Source organism: Cyanistes caeruleus, chromosome 3 (assembly GCF_971803275.1).
Source record: "Cyanistes caeruleus chromosome 3, bCyaCae1.hap1.1, whole genome shotgun sequence".
NCBI lineage: Eukaryota > Metazoa > Chordata > Aves > Passeriformes > Paridae > Cyanistes > Cyanistes caeruleus.
The window spans coordinates 30,926,953-30,946,664 of NC_141703.1; the positions used below are offsets into that span (position 1 = coordinate 30,926,953).

Below are 19,712 nucleotides of genomic sequence, written 5' to 3' on the forward strand. Positions count from 1 at the left end.
TAGCTACATCCTTTCACACATTTTTAATGTGTAAGTCACAAAAGAAATGTATTGCAAAAGTTTTAAATTAGCTTTGCAATTATGAGAGTTTGCAAAACTCCACTAGCAGATCTATACCTAATATAATTTGATTAGAATATATCCATAAATTACTACAAATATCAAATCAGTAATGAACCAAATCAAATTATGCCACAATACTTGTTTTCAAACCTTATTGTAGCAGCAAGACATCCTAGCAAAACATCAGGGAAAAAAATAATGGTCAAGATACTAAAAACATCACACCACCAAAACTTCACGTGGGCGTAAGACTAAAATATATTACTGGAACAGTTTTTAAAACAACCAAAAAACCCCAGTTATTTACAAACTGAGCTCTCAACATTTGATCACCAGAGAGCTCAAGTTACCCAGAGTGTGTTGTGCTTCAACATCAACCACCTCACCTTGAGGACTGGGACTTCATCCTCCTTATGAGCTACAAGCAATGGCAGACCAGCCAAAGTTTTTTCCAAATCTTTCCCAAGAATCTTCACACCTTGAGCAGCAACAACCTCTTTGTGCTTTTCATACTGGTTCTGAAAAAGCAAATATACACACTAGCAAAGAGTTCTGTGCTGGTGCACAGCAACACAATGCAGGGCTGAGCAGAAGAACACAACAGGGAGCAGTAAAGTGCAGCAGCTCCCAACTTTTTTTTAGTTAATGCCTCTGCTCTGCATTTGCACATTTCAGTCCTCCTGCTCCTTCCTCTCCCTTCAGAAACCCCCTGCACCCCTGCCAAGGTGGGTAGGGCACAGGGAAATCTTCTAAAAGCAGAGAAGGGGGCCAAAAAGAAACATATACAAGAAAAGAGCAAACACCAATAAGCAGCTACCCCCTAATAAAACCCCAAAAATTCAGCCCATAGGCAAGTGATAGGAAGGTGCCAACAGCTTAACAAAAACACTAGAGTTTAGTTGACACATAGCCCAAGCCCCTGTGCAGGAAAGGCTGTCTCACTCTCCCACAGAAGGCCATCCAGCCTAGTCATGTGCATAATTCCATGTTCAATTTCCCATCCAAGGGAACCTCAAAGATCTTGCACTCAGGGCATGGTTCTAAGACACAACAAAACCAGTTATTTCTTAAGATCTTTAAATAGATGTTGGAAGGATTTTCTGATTTGTTTATTAATTTCTTTTATTCATAAGTCCCATTCTTTTCTTAAAACTGCACGGCAGCTTCCTACCTCAATATGCACATTGTTCCTGCAAACCTCTATCCTTTAGCCCTCCACCTCAGAAATTTCGGTTTTATTTCAAGGATGACAATTCCACATGAACAAGCTGAATCAAAATGCACCCTCAGTGCCTGCCTCAAGAAGTCCTGGGTCCACTTCCCCATCTCAAGGTTCCCAAACCTGCAAGACCTTTCCTATTACATTCACCTAGGTTATCTATATGGTTTTCTTCGCCTTAAAAAAGTCTGATGTTTTTTGTTTAAAAGGAAAGTAATAAACATCTGCACAAAGTAGCTGTTTTCTTGCATCTTCGAATCACATATATATATTATACATATATTATATATATATATGTTATATATATTTTTATATATATATATATATTAATTTATTTACAACCTTTTGATTCTGTGTCTCCTCCTCATTTCATGGAAAGCCATGCAGGAAGGACTGCAAATTCAGGGTCTCTCATCAGGCTAAGACTAGCAAAACCTACAACAACTCTTGAAAATGCCAAGAGGCAGCACATTCTGCAGAAGTCCTGGTCACTGCCACTTGCCAACCAGCCCTAGAAACTCATGTGTTCACTTTTCTCAAATATAAGTGTATATGATTTTTGTTACTAAAAAAACATTTCTACTAATATTACAACTTTAACTTGGAAGTTACTGTACCAGTACACTCCAGTTTCCATTTAAGATGGGTATCTTCCTCTCACATGTAGCCACAGACTTGAATCCCTTATTAAAGCATACACATCCTAATCCTCGCTGCAAGGTAATCCTTGGTCATGCTCCCTGCCACTGCTGTGACAACACACACCCCAACAGGAATATACAAGTATATTTTCACAAAAGACACCAGATGTCCCCTGCATTCCCCTTGAAGCCACCTTCAGATACTGTTACTATAACCACATTCTATTACATCTCTTTTTATAAAGCTTGATTTATTTTTTTCCTAGTTCTAAACGCCAGTACAGTAACCAGCTGCCATACCTTAACTCGTAGCTCCTTCATAGGAGGAGGCAGCAGCAGACCTCTAATCTGAGTTACGATTGGACCTTCTACCCCAGGAACAATAATGGTGTCCCCTTCTCTCAGACGTCCATTAATCAGAATAACATCTATGGTAGTGCCCATGCCTGGCAGTGCTTTAACCTGAAAGAAAAGGGAAAAAAAGTTACTACCTATTTAAGCACTTCAAACACACATTTTTTAGCAGAATGAAGGGTGCAGGAAGGGGAGAAATTTCCGTATGAATTTCAAGAAAGAGTTACTGTGTATTACCTCCATGACTTGAGCTCTCAGCTCCTGACACTCAGCCAGTCTCTTGGTCAGCATGGTTTGTGTGAGCTCAACGAGAAGAGCTATCAGACTTCCCATGCCATCCCCTGTGTGAGCAGAGGTAGGTACGAGAGAAACAAAAGTGCGGGGATCCTTATTCTCATAAAACAAGGCAGCGTTCAAGCCCTGGAATCAGGATTAACAGTTACATAGGGAAAAGCACATGTACACATCAATATTGATAGTAACATTCAACGCCAATCAAATACCATTGCATTTTTTAAATCCCAATTTAAAAAGCCAACACTGTTACTGACAGCATGCTACAGAACATGAAGCCTCAATCCACACTTGGAAGCAGTGTGGGATAATTCTACAAAGCTAATTACCCCATCTAGCTTCTAGACAGCATTGTATGTCACCAACAGAGGAAGTTCCCAGAACTGCTGTGATTCATACCCTTCCAAGAGAAAAAGAGACAGATGGAATTCTCTCAGGCTATTCCCAAAGAGAAAGATCAGTGACAGAAAACTTTATCTGCTATTCATGACTCCATTGACCATGCACAGCACTTAGCTTTTTTCTCCAAACCAGCAGTAAGGGGGGAGCATTTAAAATTATGCAAAATGCAAAAACAATGAAGTTTAATTCATGAGAGGAACAGTTTTCTTGATATTCCAAGTTGTTTTGAGGAAAGGGGAAAAAACATAACAAAACAAAAACCACCCACTAACGCAAAACAAACCACACCATTCATCCATCCCCAACTATTCCTTTTAGCAAAGAACCTTGAGCATTCCAACCTACCTGTTTTGCAAATTCCACTATGATAGCTTTTGCACGTTCTTCGAATTCATCTTTGGTATTTTTTTTCTGCTTCTTTAAGGTGACAGCTACATCTGTATCTGGACTTTTTTTCCAGTCATATAACCTATCAATCTTGAAAACACAGCAGTATGTCACCTTATGCAGCTTACTAAAAGGTGTCTTTATGCCTATGCCACATCATCAGTGAGAAATACTTTATCAACCAACTTAGCCAGCCATCTATGTGCCCCAGTAATCAAATTAAAGCATTTTTATTTGCTTTAGCTGCTATATTTAGCTCTGTTTATGTCAGGCAGTATTACAGGGTAGCAGTATTCAGATTTTAAAAATTCAAGCTATAGTAATCTTTTTCATATGGAAAAAGTTTATATGTATAAATTGTACCAAGGTTAAAATAAAACATTCAGAAGAGACCTGTTTATAGATTCACATGCACACCAAAAAAACCCAAAACCATAGAGGTGTTTGTGTTTTTTCCTGAAAAGAGACTACATTAGCTTCACAAAGAACTTTTAAAATTTACTGGTAAATATGGACCCTTTCCCACGTTGCTACAGAGAAGGGATCAGAGTGGGGTTCAAAAGACAAAACTGTACTTCAGAAAAACTTCCCCAAGATAACTGCCAAAGCAGGACAGACTTAGACCAAAAATCTATTTACCGTACAAATCAAAACTACATCTTAAGAAAATGGATTATAACCTGGTCAAATAATACAACTGTTACTTAAAATGCAAGTGCTCTTAGCTATCTAATTTCAGGCTCACTGTAGGCCTTTGATGGCAACAAATGACAGTCAGGTCTTTGCATCTGACTGAGAGAGAATGCTACTACTCTGCCATAAGGCCTAGACACCTCTCCATCCAAGAGGTTGTTTGCATTCTTTCAAAAAGTAGCTGGTCTTGGCAATGACATAATGGCCTCCTCAGCTCCAACCACCTTCAGTCTTAATGCTCCTTTCACTTTTTGAAGTATATTGCAATTCTTACATTGCACACAAAAAGCCTTCTGACAGCTCTCTGTCAGCATGTCAGATGGCTTCCAAGGTCATTGGACATGAGTAATTTCATATATATAATTCAATTCATCAAATCATCACAAACACACAGCATGATTTCTCATGCACAGGATTTCTAAAACCAGGGCTGAAAATAACTATCTAATTTTCCATCTAATATTGCAAAGCCCAAAACACTTCCCACCAGTGATCAACATTACTGCTCCATGGCCTGAAGTCAGCTTGTCCTCAAGTCAAACTAACCAGTATCAATGACTAAAATAAAGTATGACTCATCAGCGTGAAGCTTGTGTTGGAATTTTATCAGAAAATGCACACAAATGTATATAAGTAGGCACAAGGGGAAAAAAACCCCACAATTTAAGTACAACTTCCAGAAGTGTGAATCATATACAAAAGTTACATAAGGCAACAAAATTTACCAGTCAGGAGAACTGATTGTTCTGCAAAGCTCCTGTAGAGCCATTGTGGTATCAAGGACATAAAAAAATGCAACACACAAGACCCAAGAACCACCCCTTCAGATTTTACACAAAACAATTCCAGTTCAAGGAAGAAAACAGACAATTGTCAAATGCACTATTAGAGTAGAAAAATCCACTATTAGGATAAAAATCTATCCTACCTTGTTGAGAGCTACTATAAAGGGGCATTTCTTTGATTTCAACAGATTTATTGATTCAATTGTTTGTGGTTCCAAACCATGCATGATGTCAACTACAAGTATAGCAATATCACAAAGTGAGCTTCCTCTATTTCTTAGATTGCTGTGACATTAAAAGACAGGAAAAAAAAAATCAGTCATTCAGCAACAGAACCTTTATAAAAACACCAAGTACGATGTCCAACTTACACTGACAAACAAAAAACTAACTCATCTGTTATTTACCCCTCAAGAATGTAAACCATTCAAATGACATTCTGTAATTTCCACTTAACGAAATACATTAAAGAATTTGTAAGCAAAATTAAGAAACTACTATTCTCCTGCAAGTTTTCATATTATATATTTTTTACAATGTAAGATATGTTCTGATCATTTTCTAAGCAACAATTGGGACAGTTAAAGTGAAATGCAGGAGTGTAAAATCTGAACTAGACTATTTTTATATACTGCATAAACACTATCACTATTTTATACAATATAGTGTAACAAGACCATCGCGTCTTTGTAGCCAAACAAAACCTGGCTAGAAGACAGAGGGAGAGCTGTAAGAGGCACCAAGCAAAGGTACTGATCTGAACATTACCAAGTGCCCCACAACACAGCATTTCAATGTTTACAAAGATTTTTACTGAAAAATGTCACATCAAAGTATTAATCCTTCTGTTTCAATATTTCACCCAAGATTGCACTTCATTGAGTTCAGTTATGCATGTCATGTTTTACCCTTAAAAGCTGATTTAGTGACTTGCCTGCATGCCACTAGTGTTCCTAGAATGCATTTGATCTCTGCTAAGACTCAGATGACTCGTGTAATTAGTAACTTCCAGTCTTACAAACTCAATTATTTTAACTGGGACACTATGAATGAGATACTAAGACAAAAGTTTGAATTTTTCATAGCAGAATACTTAGGTCACCTGAAATCCTCACCTCTTTTCCTCCAGCTAGCTTCCTGCTTCCATCTTTCCTCTTACACTAACTATTTATTTACATGCTTTTTCAGATATTCATGGCTCAATTGGCATGAAGACAAAAAAATAATCAGCTATAAAAGGCCAGCAATTAACCAGACATAAAAAGCACCTGCAAATGAAGCAAATCCACTTAATTCCTCCACTTTTAAGTTGGTTTTGTTGGACTTTTTTTCAAGTGAGAGCTATAACAATGAATTAAGACTTCACACTTTGCTAAAAATATCTCCAGATGCTTTGACCATGAGTTCTGAGAAGTACAAAATTGTGAGAAAACCCTACCTGAAAGACTCATGTCCTGGAGTGTCGATTATCAGCATGCCTGGAATTTTTATGTTCTCTCTGTCAAACTAACATTTCAAAATATTAGCCATCTTGTAGAGGTTACACAAGAAGAAAAAAGAACAGAATAAGAGCTGGCAACATTACTGATAGTCTGCACTTCAAAAATCCAGATACATATTTTAAGGCAAACACCCCCTATAAACCAAATTGGTCAACAGTTATTTCAACATTTTAAAAAATGATGCAGCACATTCCTCAGGTATCAACTGGCCACAAGCTAAGCTGAAATCTGTAAGATAAGGCAGCCTACAGAAGAAAAAACATTTCAGGGTAGTAAGATCTACCATCCTTGCTTTGAAGATTTTCTCCTCTCCCTTAAGTTTACATGTTTACTAAGTTGAGTAAAATCTTTGAAAAAGCCATTACTAGACCAAGGCTTTTCAGCCAGCTACTTCTGCAAGCAAAATAGGATATAGTATCCAAAACAAATGATACAGAACAGTTACTATTTCTGTAACACCATAAAATTCATCACCCAGGAATTGGCCAAATTTCAGCACATACAGCAAAGGGTAAGATTTTAACAGAAAATATATTCAAGAGGTTTCAAGACTCTCAATTTACAATCAAAATCCTGACAAGTAAGCAGTCTGTGTACATATGTGCACTGTCCAGAACAGAGTAAACAGTATTTGCATATTTTTTGCATTGCATAGGAACAGCAATGCATTAACTGAAATCAAATGTATGAAAAATGAGACAGCCACCCCTTTTCTGGGGGATGATAGGAATTAAAAAACAATCTACCCCAAAATTAGAGAGTGGGGAAAGTACATGTCCATGTCAGGAAATCTCACAAGGCCTTTATTAGTCTACATTTCATATTTTTTAAGATGCAGTTGTTGAAGTGCTGTAACTTACGTTTTTCACCATCTTGGTTTGCTCATTAATAGCTTCAAGAGGAACATTAGTTGCACCAATCTGCTGAGTGATACCACCAGCTTCACTGTCCTGCACATGAGTGTGGCGGAGCTAAAGACAAAAAAAGACCAGAAATATTTACATATAAGAGACTAAAGTTATGTCTGAGCACACTCTAATTCTTTCTATTTCACCCAAAAAAATAAATGCATAAACAAGAGGCACAGGCAGTGCTTTTACATTCTACACCTTACCTTATCTAAAATCTTGGTCTTGCCTGTGTCTACATGCCCCAGGACACAGATAACTGGTGCTCTGAGCTTTTCAGTGTTCATATTTTTGCTGTTTTCAGCTCGCCGCTTCTATGTAAAAGACACATAAAAATTGGTGAGTATAAACCAAAAACCACAGCTCACGTCTTGACTTGATTACATACAAACAAACACAGAGTTAGCTGTGGGACTTATATTTTCAAGGCAATTTAAGGTCTGTCATCCCTCTTTTGGTAAATCAAAAAATTTTGACTAACATTACGTTTTTGTTTGGTTGGTTCTGGTTACAGTCTAGTAGGCTAAGCTGTTCTATCCACTAACAGTAGCTTTGCTGATGGTACATTCTGAACAAGCACCTTGAGCAAGGAAACCAAGAACATTAGCAGCCATGAAAGTGCTGAACAGTTTAGACACATCTTTTAAAACTTGAAAATATCTATCTGTAAATAAAAGCCTCTTTTTCCAGGAAGGATATAGAGGTGGAGGGAAACAACACTAAAGTTGTTGTTTTTGTTGTCAGGTTATCTAAAAACAAATACTTTACCGTCAGAAAAAACCAAGTTGTTTTTTTTTTCTTAATTAACACAATTTCTGAACCTGCTTAAATATTAGCCCTAAATTATTAGACACAAACCCCATTTTGACAAATTAGACAAAATTAACTGAAAATTAATCTGTTTGTTATACAACACAAGAATCCAAGTGTATCTTAATACCTCAATTCTTCGTTTAGCTTTGTCATAAGCACGCTCCTCCTTAGAGCGGTCATCATCAGAGTCATACTCAGAATCAGAGCTAATTTCCTTGCTAGGCTTTTTTTCCATAGATTGTTTTCCAATAGCTTGGGAGTCTGGCTCTCTCTCATCTGAAGTCTTTTCATCCTCATCTTCACTGCCTTCACTATCTTCAGATTCTTCACTCTCTTCTTCCTCTTCCTCTTCTTCATCTTCCTCCTCCTCTTCCTCATCCACTTCATTTTGTTCCTTGACTTCAATATGGACAGGTTTACTCTCTGTTTAAAAAAAAATGAAGCAAAAATTCTCTATTAAGTTCACACTTCTGGGGGAGAAGGCTTCAAAAAGCAAAAGAGACTACTAAGTGCTTGTCAAGATCATTTTCCAGCTTCCAATGTTAAAAAAAAAAAAAAAAAAAAAACACAAAAAAACCCAACAACAAATACACCAAAAAAAGTATTTAACGTTCAGAGCTGCTGGCTTGTGTTTGAAATCCAGAAGCAAAGCTTTGGGGGGGTGTGAAGAATGATATTATCAGTACACTTACATTTAACATTATTTGCAAACATTCAGACATTCTTAAAAGTCATGTGCACTTCATAAAGGAATAATGCACCTACACCTTTTTAATAAAGCCAAAATACTCCAAATCATTACTATATGGATTCTGTACACTACTGATCAGGAAGGCACATTTAAGCAGACATAACCATCAGAATAAATGGTCTCTTCTACACCCATAAAAAAAAAATCTCATCTTCAGGCTTTCTTAGATGGTTCAGAGAAGATTAATATTTTTCATAGGAATTCTTCAATAAACAAACAAAAAGAATTATCAAAAAGTAATTCTTCTTTCTTTGAAAGCTTCCCATTTATAATCACCTGCAAAATCACAAGAGGCAAGCTGATAACTTTAAAAACATGAATTCTCCTCCTTATATCACTGCTGGCAGGCTCATTGCTTCTAGAGATTAGTTACATTTCCTTGCTACACTCATAGCCCATCAGCTTAGTAATACACTAAAACTAATTCCTGGGAAGGCTCTTTTTCTGGATCCCATTGGCAGAGCCTTCAAATCCAAGCAGTGAGAAGTGCTATGTCCTTGCCAGGACAGTGGTGCCAGACTAAAACACTCAAGAAGGCGAGCAGCCCTTAGAACTCAAAAGCACCAGCAGAACACACCTGTGCTGGAATGAAACCCATTCTACTGTATGTATCTGTATAGCAAGTATTACACTTGAAAGCACAGGTGCTAGAAGTATAAGCAAGTAGAAAGTACTTAATGAATAAGTAGTCTTTAAGCATAAGAAAGAGTTAAGACTAGAAGTACTAAGTCCAGTAACCAACCCCCATTCAGGACAGCTCACAAAAATACAATTTTTTCCATCACTGGAAGAAAATACCTGAGAATTTATCCCTGCACTGTTGCACAGCCCTAAGTTCTCCATAAACACTGCTGTTGGGTATAGACAGAATATAGCTTTTGGCATACACGCACAGGAATACAGATGTTCTGGCAACTCTTTCCTTTCTTCTAAACCTGCCTCTCAAAGAAGCATATTACAGAATCACAGAATGATTTTGGCTCATGGGGTGGGACTTCAAAGACCATCTAGCTACAGCCCTCCTGCCCAAGAGCAGGGACACCTTCCACTAGAGCAGGTTGCTCAAAGCCCCATTCAACCAGGTCTTGAACACTTCAGGGGATGGGGATCCACAGCTTCTCTGGGCAACCTGTTCCAATGTCTCACCTCCCTCACAGTAAAGCTCTTCCTAATATCTAAACTAAACCTACCCTCAGCTTGAATCAATTTCCCCTTGTCCTGTCACTCTATGCTCTTGTAAATAGTTTCTCTCAATATTTCCTGTAGGCTCCTTTTAGGAAGGCTGCAATTAGGTCACCCCAAAGCCTTCCAGGCTAAACAATCTAAATTCTTTCAGCCTCTCTTTGTATAAGGGAACTTACTATAACATATGCATACTTAACCTTCACACCATTTTATTCCTCCACTCCTCTGGAAACTTCTCACAGGATATTCTCCCAGATGTTGACAGATTCTTTTAATAAAAAATTCTACAGCTTTGAAATGATTACTAAAGAAATACAATACCAGGTAAAAAGTTTTCCTAAACTCACTGAGATGGTTTAAGCACATATTAGAGAAGAGGATTTTTACTTCCATAAAAAGGACCAAAAAATTACAACCTATTTATTTTAGATGGTAACTGCACATAAGAATATTTCCAAAGGGTTGTTGTTTGAGAAGAGGCTCTTGTATGTATTTATTTAAGTATGAACTTGCCTCACAATTTATTTAACAGAGCAGAGGAAAAATCAAAGTAAAATACTGTTTTCTATAGAAACAGAAAACTTATCCCAAAGCCTCTTAAACAGACAAAAACATGTATCTGGTATTTACATGCCCACCTTTCTCTCCATCTTCATCACTGACCATAGCTTCCCAGTCATCCAGACCTGCATCTTCTGTTTCGTCTTCTTCCTCCTTTTCTTCTGAAACTAAGCAGCCCAACACTGAAGTTAGAAAAAAGTCAGTCCAGCAACATATAACATTTTTAGATTCCCCATCTTTTGACATACTGACAACTGCAACTTACAAGTTTGCTGTTGCCATAATTCTATTGAATTACCTCCAAGTTCCATAAAAATAAGATGCTACATATTAAAAAATAATCTCCAATTCTCTCCACAAAAATGATGCAGTGCTAGTATCTTTGCCTAAACAAACTTTCATGAAAGAAACATGACACAGAAAACCTAGTCAGCTAGTTGCTGTCTGACTATCATGCCAGTGCCTGCATAATGCCTCCCAAACCTGTACCACAATCACCATTCTTGCAAGGAGCTGCCCAATTAACAGTCACTATGTGTAACAAAGTGACAGAGAAACAAGGATACAAGTTACAGTAGAATTTTAATTAGTGAGAATATACAAATTGTCTATAAAAAGGACACCAGGTGCCTTAACATAATTATGCCATGGATTCCAGAAGCATTAAACATATTCATTCAGCAGGAATTCAGTAAGATTTATGAAAAGACTGCAGCTCTTAGTAAGAGACCAATAGAAAAATGCAAATGTACAACCCTCTGTAAAAGAGGCACTATACAATATATATTTGCTGCAGCACATGTGTCATCAACTTCAGCTCTCTGAAATGAAGAATAAATTCCACACTGTTAGAATATTAACTAGGAACTAATGGTCTGCCAGTGAGCCCCTCTCTTATGGCAATGGAACAGCAATCATGATATAAATCAAGCTAGAATCACAGGACACATTCAGCTTTGTTTTCAAAAGCTGCACATTTTGTCAGTATTTGTCTGACTTAAGACTAAGGGTAAAAACTGAAAGTCTCCTTGCTGAGGAAGCCCAGTGCAATGTGATTTTGACAGAGCAAGTATTGTGCATAGGCAAAGATGAGAACAACAATCTGATCAACAAACTTGCTGATAACTCAATTTCACAACCTATCACATCTTCTGCATTCACCACTTGTGAAAGCAAAACATGTGGAATAAAGAATACAATCACTGAATATTGCACTATCAATTCTAGAAGCAGCATATTTCCTCCCTACCTCCACCTAAACGTTGACAAAACAGACTTGTAAAAGTAAGTGAAAAGTCCGGAGAGCAAATAAGGCACTAAATGTGCTCATTTGAGATAACTAAGCCATCTGAAACCGGAGTTCACCCAGAATAAGAGACCTTTACATGCTTATTTTGAAGCTTCATGCCTTTTATACTCCATAAAGTATAATCAGTTCCTCCCTTAAGAAAGGAGGAAAAAAAAGGCAACTACCTCAAGAAAGGATGGCCATTCAGCCCCACCCAGCAAGGTATGATAACTATCATGCAGCACTGACACACAAGCTTAAGGATTTGAAACTTATTAGCATTACCACCAACCTGGATCTACAGGAAGAGGAGCCTCTTCTTTCACTGGTGTTTCCAGTTCCACAGCATCCTCAGCTGTGGAAGTTACCTCCACACTTTCTGAAATTGCAAGACAGGAAGTTGGTTGCTACATATTTTCAAAGTGCAAATTCTCTTACACATACTGCTCCAGCTTATTTGGGAAACATATGGCTTTCTAAGCAGTTGAATAGATTTACAAGACAGGTCCATTATTGACATTTAAAACTCCTCCCATTCTTTAAAAGACGGGAGAAAATGAAGTAATACTAGTGAGCTACCCATATTTCCCTTACTGTTCCATTAAAAATGAAAACTAAAAAAAAAAAACACCACACCAAAGAAAGAAAAAAAAAAAGAAAAAAATTACTGGTACAATTCAGATACGCATCTTTTGTGAAAGACCTTTACACCACCATCTCCAACATTTAGAAAATCTAAACTCTGAAATGCAATTAGCTTAAGATTAGCTGGTTTGTTTCAGAAATACTTCCAGAAATGTGACTGATCAATTAGGTGTCCCTATATACAAACTACACCTTCTTTATTTTCTGGCTGCTGCTGCTGCTTCTTTCTCTTTTTGTCTTCATATATTGGCCTCTTCTTTGGCACAGAGTCTTTGGATGGCACTTCAACACCTTCAAAACAAACAAAAAAATTGTTAAGAAAATCCAGGTAATTAATAAACAAACTTTGGTTTAAGTGAGAACATGTTTTCCAAAATTTCCTACATCCACCTACCAGTAAAGTGTCAGTTAGTGTACTCTACAAATACACTCAGCACTCACAAATTACTTTCCAGTTGCAAACAATTCAGGAAATTTTACTTACAACATATTGGACAATTTTACTTCATTCCAATGGAGACAGATTATACTTCACAGAAAAACAGGAAAGCTCTTACATACTCCTGGCAAATCCCAGAGAAAAACGTATCTTCTCCATGTACTTCCCCCATTGTTTTTGAAGCAAAACAGCACACTTTCTTAATTGAGCATGTGAACTAATTCAACAAGATCCAGATCACTGGTCTTACAAGACCTCCAGCACAGCCCATGTGCTTTTCCTGGTCTTTAGACTACACCACTTCTTTACATGCTTTTTCCTAAGTTTGACAAGTAACATCTTTAAACCACAAGTAAATGTATTAAAAAACTGGATATTCAAAGTGTAAGACAAAAACACAGAAACACAGACACTTAAACCTACTTAAGAAATAAAGGGGAAGGGAGGGCACACACTGCCTTCCTTGACAACAGAGCAACTTCACGTGGAATCACTCAGCACTTGCCCTCCTAGCTCCAGACAGGAAAAAAATAAACACAAAGCAATAACAGATATAAAGTTTTGTTGGGTTTTTTGCCTTGGTTTTAATTATTATTCAACTTTACTGCTTACCCTGAGCTTGGAGCAGTTTAAGAGTAGCCTCTGCTCTGGCTCTGGCTTCTCGCTGAGCTTTTGTTAAAAGCTTTCCCTCCTTCTTCAAACGCTCCTTCCTCTCTTTTTCTTTTTGTTTCTTTCTTTCTTTCCTCTCTTGCTCTAATCGTTCCTAGAGAAAGATAAATGAACATGCAGAAACTCTAAAGCATGCTTTACACAAAAGCTGCCCAAGTATATTCTGTTTACGAGAAACGTATTAAGGATTAATTCACCAACTGCATCAACAAGCAGACAGATTAAGGTTACTCTCTCCCTTATTTTATCCTTGGAGTGAGATATACGGTACCTCTTCTTTGCGTTTTGCTTCAAGTTCTTCCAGTCGTCTTATGCGTTCTTCCTCCTCTTTTTTTGCCCTTTCTTCCTCCTCTTTCATTTTAGCCAAGGCCTCTTGCATGGCTTTAACTGTGGCTTTACTGGGACCCTTCTTCTTCTCTTTCTCTTTTTCTTCTTTCTCACCTTTCTTTTTCTTCTTTTCTTTTTTCTTTTTGTCCCCCTCATTGTCATCAGCTACAGAAAGAAGAGGCATATTTTCAAAGATCCCAGAAGTTTCAAAGATACTCTAAGTACAATTTATGTTTCAAATATGATAGATAACATCAAATGAGGAATTTTTTCACTGGCTTCTACATAAACATTTCGTAACAAAAACAATAAAACTCTCTTAAGTCATGGCCTGAAGTATTAAAGTATCAAAATAACAGGGAAGTGAAAAAGTACTCCTGGAATACAGAAGTATAATCATATACTGTAATGAGAATTCGCCATCCGGCTTGTTTTCCCATGTACCTGAACAAACTACAGACCAGAAAATACAGCCACCTATGAGCCAACACAGAGAGGCAGACAAAGCTACCAAATTTCTAGTATTCACAATTCAAAATAAACCAAACTGTCCTCACTGCCTGGCACTTCCCTGGTTAACCTCAGTTAAAAACTACAATATTTAAATTACAGTTTTAGAAACCATGTTACAAACCTTCTGTTCCTGCAGCAGCCTCTCCTTTCTCCCCAGGGCCAGGGATTGCTGTAACTTCAGAAGTCTTCTCTTCAGTTTTTTTTAGAGATTCCTTTGGCTTTGCTGGTTCTTTACCACCTTCTAATTCTTCCTTCTCTTTCTGCTTCCTCAATTTGGCTTTTTCTTCTTCACGTTTTTTTCTTTCACGTTCTTTTTTTTCTGCCTTCTTTTGAGCCACTGTTTTTACTTTGAATGAAGGTTCTTCTTCATCATCCCCACTCTCTGCAGCAGGAGCAGACTTTGGCTTTTGGTTTTTCTTTTGTCCTTTTCTAGATTGGGAAACCTCATCTGATTCATCACCACTCTCGCCTGTAGACACTCCTCCCCCACGCTCTTTACTTTTTTTAATGTTAGTTTCATCTTCTTCTGACAGATTGTGTTTTTTATTTGACTTCTGAGTTTTCCCTTTGCTTTTCTTAAGCTGTGTCTCATGATCATCATCATCACTGCCAGAAAGCATGTCTTGTTTTGCTTTCTGAGCTTTTTTAGATTTTTTATCTTTATCTTCCACTTCCTCACTGTCATAGTCATTTTCCAGATTGGCTTTTTTACTCTTTCCTTTTCTTTTTTTATCTTGTTTTGATAAGCTTTCTTCATTGTCATTTTCAACCTGGTAATTAAACAATTCAATAATCAGCCGTGAAAAATTACTTGCTGTCAAGAGCTAAGAAGTAACATTGAGATACATCAAGAAAAATCTCCTTTATTGAAAAGAAAGTTTAAAAGCAGTAACTATTCCTGTTGAGTGCACCATACTTCAGCCAATTAAGATTTATTCTGACTGGCTTTGAATAATTATCACATCAATACATGGCTTTTTTTGTAATTTACTTTACTATGAAAATATGATCAAATATAATTAAAAGAACATGCCAGCTGCACGTTTCACATAGGATCTCCAACTGCACTGCAACACTAGAAGCTCTTTGGGACAGAAATGTCTCATATTTTAACTATTTCCTATTAAAAAGCCCACCTCCCTCTCAGTGTTCACCTTTCCTGTAGAAGGTTGTTCCCTGTCAACTTTCCCTCCTTGCGCCTCTATTGACAGTTCCTCCAGCTCCTTCAGGATATCATCTTCACTAAAATAAGAAAGAAGTTAGGGCACTTAATCAACTGAATTTTTGGATAATGGCATAAGATCAGACAGGTGGAAAAAAACCCAAACTTACTCAAAATCTTGTTTCTTCTTCTCTTTTTTCTTTTTGCCTTTGGATTTCTGAGGCTCTTGATCCTTTGCAGCTCCTGCACCTTCTATCTCAGCAGCAAGGGCATCAATATCAATATCATCTTTTGCACTGAAATGAAGAAGGAAAGCAAGTTATCACTAGTTCAAACATTAAGTTTACATAAGTAGAAGCCACCTGAATAAAAAAAAAAAAAAAAGAATGTTTCAAAATGCAAAATCAATCACAAAACATATGCAATGCAGGAAAAAATGCTCCACGTTTAACAAATGATAACGCACTGTTACCTTATTCCACTCACTCCACTCACTAGGAAGGGAAGGAAAAAACCTTCACAAGTGTGGTCTGCTTGAAGGGAGGTGGAACAATAAAACACATTCAGTTCTTGCAACCCCAACTTTAAAAGTTTAGCTATGCAATCTGACATAACTTCTTGGAAGAATGTAACTAGACTGTCTGACTTTGGTCATCCAAAAGATGTTTGGCCCTTCAAATCACAGCTGTCATTGACAGAAAAGCAAGCCACCACAATCAGAGTGTTAAAATGAAGCACAAAGTCACAACCAGGGGATCCTACTAAGAGATATTTATCTGCTCTTTCAAACAACCTTTAGCAAACAAAATCTACTATATTTTTATTTAGCAAATAAGTGAAAGTTCTTTACAGCTTCCAACTCATAATAAGTTGGCTATGCTTTGCCATCAGACTAAAAACCTTGTTATCTTTCAAGATAACAAGTCACACAGATGAACAGAGCTCAGCCCCAAGCCAGACTGTAAAGCAGATCATAAAAAAATACTAATGCAGTTGGCAAGCAATCATTTGTACCAGTTACCTTAGTGTTACCTCTCAGGCCTACAGAAAGTCAAAAGAAGTTTTTGTCCAGATAGATATTTTACCACCTAATCACACTCACAGTACAATTGTAAGAAAGGAGACTTACTTATTCCATGTTGCCCACAGAGCTTCAGTACTCTGATGCTACTTTTATCACAACAGGTAGTTTCAAACATTTAATCAACAAGTTGTTAGTATTTCACTTAACTGCCTCTTAGATAAATGGGCAGAAAGCTGCTGTTTTACAATTTCACTGCCTCATTTATTAGCACCCACTCAGGATAAACCAGCCAAAGGCTGACTTACCAAATACCCCAAACTATATCCAGAAAATAAGGGAAACCAATTTCTTCCAGATTTAGGACTTTCAAGATATAACCAAATTCTAAACTACCAAAACTTCAGTTGTGCCAATTTATAAATCCATAAGTTCAATCTTAATAAAGAAAACTAAGTATTTAATTATACAGCTACAAATTCTAAAATTCAGTAAGTTTAAGTTGCAGTTCTCTGTAAAAAAGAAAGGGCTGGACTCTTCTGCAAGTGAATGCTGACACTAACAAACATTTTATCAGACATATTGCAAGTCACCAAATATGCAAGTCACCAAAAACTGTCAACATGTGACAACAGCACAGCTAAGCAATGAAGTATGTCATTTGTTTAAAGGCCAAGACTGATGATTTGTATTTTTAAGATCTAATCTTTTCTTCTGGGTAGACTGAACAAACCAAATAAAAAGCACCACAACAAAGTACCTCACAGTACAGTACCTGTATTGCCAGAGATACTTTTAGTTAAGAGACGAAAAACACACCTAAAATATACCTAGTAACACTCCCTCATGCGCTGACTTGATTTGTTATACGTTTGTCAAAAGAAATGTATCTCTCAAATAGTTAATGAAAGATCTCTAATCCTTATCTCCCTCAAGAGAAAATACACATTTTGGCCATTCTCACTTTAAGACGATTTGATGTTTCAGCAATTAAAGTGTCATTTTTATAAGCAGTTTAACTGGCTCTATCAGAGGTAACAGCTGAAGTAAAAATGCCGCTCACTTGTATACCTAGAATTAAAGCTCTAATGTCAAGCTAACTACATTATCCAGGTCTACACATAGGCCTTCAAACTTGTTTTTGCATTAACGACTGAATATCAAGTTTATTAAGCACATTTGCTTTCCTCATTTTCCTCTAGGAGTTAATGGAGGAGACCGAGTCATATCCAAGCTTGAAGTAGCTTGAAAACACCAAAATACATGCTCAACTACTACTACTACTACTTCTTCCAAGGCTGTACTGCTCCCCTTACTAGAGGATATTAACCATGTGTTTTTTCAGGTACTAAAGCACCAGGCCTTTAAGCAGCTCATATTTTACATGAATATTATCAAAGCTCACTTCTCACAATGCAGTTTAGCAGAAAGCTATGTCCAAACATAAAACACATGGGTTTTTTGCTACAAGTAAAGAAGATGGCTCTGGTACCTTATGTTTTCCAGGGTAAAGGTATTAAGAAGGTAAGATTTTATCTGGTGTTAAATCAACTCATTTCAATTGAACTTCGAAGAAGAAAACTCCTTTAGGGGAAAAAAAAGAAGATCTCTAACACTAAAAAAAACTATTTAACAGACATTAAGCTTTAACACCCACCAGCAAGAACACTTTATGAATAATAATAATAAAGATTGTCCAGCTGTCACAATAGCAGCATCAATACAAAAGTCTTTTCGAACTTGGCTTTCATTGTTTAGTTTCTGAAAAAATAGTCAATGGTTTCTGACAAAAAACAACACCCAAACAAACAAACCACTCAAAATAACCTCTATATTTTCCACTACACTTCCACTTACTAGGAAGTGACAGAGCAAGCTTCAAATATTTGAGCCTCAATGAAGTAAGAAGTGAAATTAAGGCTGCACACAATTATATATACTGCTATGTAAGAACTGACAAGCAAAATTATCATTGGAAAGTCAAGGAATTCAAACTAGCTTCCATTACTACAAGTTTATTCCCATACTGATCTTGAATTTCCTTACATTTTCAAACTAATAATATTCCACTAGGATTTCATAAGAGAGTTGAAAAAATTAAGAAGGTGCTCCTCCCATTCCTGGGAAGGTCTTACTCCTTTTTATAAGGAACCCACTACACTTAACTATATAACATGTATCACATTTCCTATGGACATTTGTAGCTCTATTGGGAACAGCGAGAAGAACGACACAGACTCTCTTGAGTTGAACAGGAGAGTTCTTCCTGCTAAGGTTTATTACCTCAGATCTTCTTTTATAGACTGATACGTGAAAGTACAGAAAAGTAAAACTCGTATTGGTTAGTAAACTAACACATCACCATCATTGGTCAGTGGGGTACACCATCCCTCGACCTTCTCTTGCAAGAAAACAAGAAACTGACAAACAGCACCTGCAAGGCTGTTTTCTATCTCTGAGGATTGTTTTAATTCTTCTTTATGATTTCCCAGGCCACTTTCTCAGGCGAGACTGAGAAAGTTATGCGACCTGCTATTCCACAGGCACTGTGCTCCCTGCTTCATAGTTAGCATCCATAGGCATTATTAGATACACCATGGAACTCTTTATTGTAAAGGTTTTTAAATAGTCTCCCTACACATATTTCAGAAATACAAACATTCTTTCAGGAACCTCCTTCTCCAAGATCTCCAGAGGTCTCCATTCAGCTTTTACCACGGTCCAACCCTAAGAGGGCCTGATACAGGAACCTGAAAGAACCAGAATGCTCACGTGGTTTTCAATTTTAACCTTAAACTGCTTTTGCATGAAGACTTTATAAACAGATTTTTACAGCCTCACTACCTTAGACCATTCAAGCTCATAATGCTTTGCACTAAAAAAAACCCTCACATTTCCCCAACACAAAAGGCTAAAGGAGGTCTGGAAAACAAAGTGCTATTGCACTGCAGAAGAGTTATTTCCCTGATTTTCCTTTGTCTTTGTTTCACAGGTGAATTGGAAATTGATTCCAGGCTCTGTTTTTGCTGACAGATATAAAACGAGTTTTGATATTGCTAAAGCAATGTTTCAATGCATTAAATTACAGCA

The 19,712-nt window shown here is 37.1% G+C and overlaps 1 protein-coding gene across 9 annotated transcripts in view; it reads right to left on the bottom strand.

Moving 5' to 3' along the window:
* The window catches only part of EIF5B (eukaryotic translation initiation factor 5B), a 36,087-nt gene that overhangs the window by 5,808 nt on the left and 10,567 nt on the right, over positions 1-19,712 (bottom strand). For 3 of the 9 annotated variants that reach the window (XM_086880473.1, XM_086880474.1, XM_086880467.1), the window contains exons 2-18: positions 15,772-15,897; positions 15,594-15,681; positions 14,561-15,209; positions 13,871-14,091; positions 13,543-13,693; positions 12,684-12,782; positions 12,139-12,225; positions 10,636-10,740; positions 8,189-8,484; positions 7,455-7,562; positions 7,201-7,311; positions 6,277-6,344; positions 4,982-5,123; positions 3,319-3,450; positions 2,515-2,697; positions 2,224-2,385; positions 450-581 (exon numbers count right to left, since the gene is read on the bottom strand). In XM_086880473.1, the coding sequence (XP_086736599.1) occupies positions 450-581; positions 2,224-2,385; positions 2,515-2,697; positions 3,319-3,450; positions 4,982-5,123; positions 6,277-6,344; positions 7,201-7,311; positions 7,455-7,562; positions 8,189-8,484; positions 10,636-10,740; positions 12,139-12,225; positions 12,684-12,782; positions 13,543-13,693; positions 13,871-14,091; positions 14,561-15,059 (2,496 nt within the window). In that variant the 5' untranslated portion in view covers positions 15,060-15,209; positions 15,594-15,681; positions 15,772-15,897. The remainder of the gene's footprint in view (positions 1-449; positions 582-2,223; positions 2,386-2,514; positions 2,698-3,318; positions 3,451-4,981; positions 5,124-6,276; positions 6,345-7,200; positions 7,312-7,454; positions 7,563-8,188; positions 8,485-10,635; positions 10,741-12,138; positions 12,226-12,683; positions 12,783-13,542; positions 13,694-13,870; positions 14,092-14,560; positions 15,210-15,593; positions 15,682-15,771; positions 15,898-19,712) is intronic. The other 6 variants (XM_086880475.1, XM_086880468.1, XM_086880476.1 and 3 more) reach the window with 5 other exon arrangements.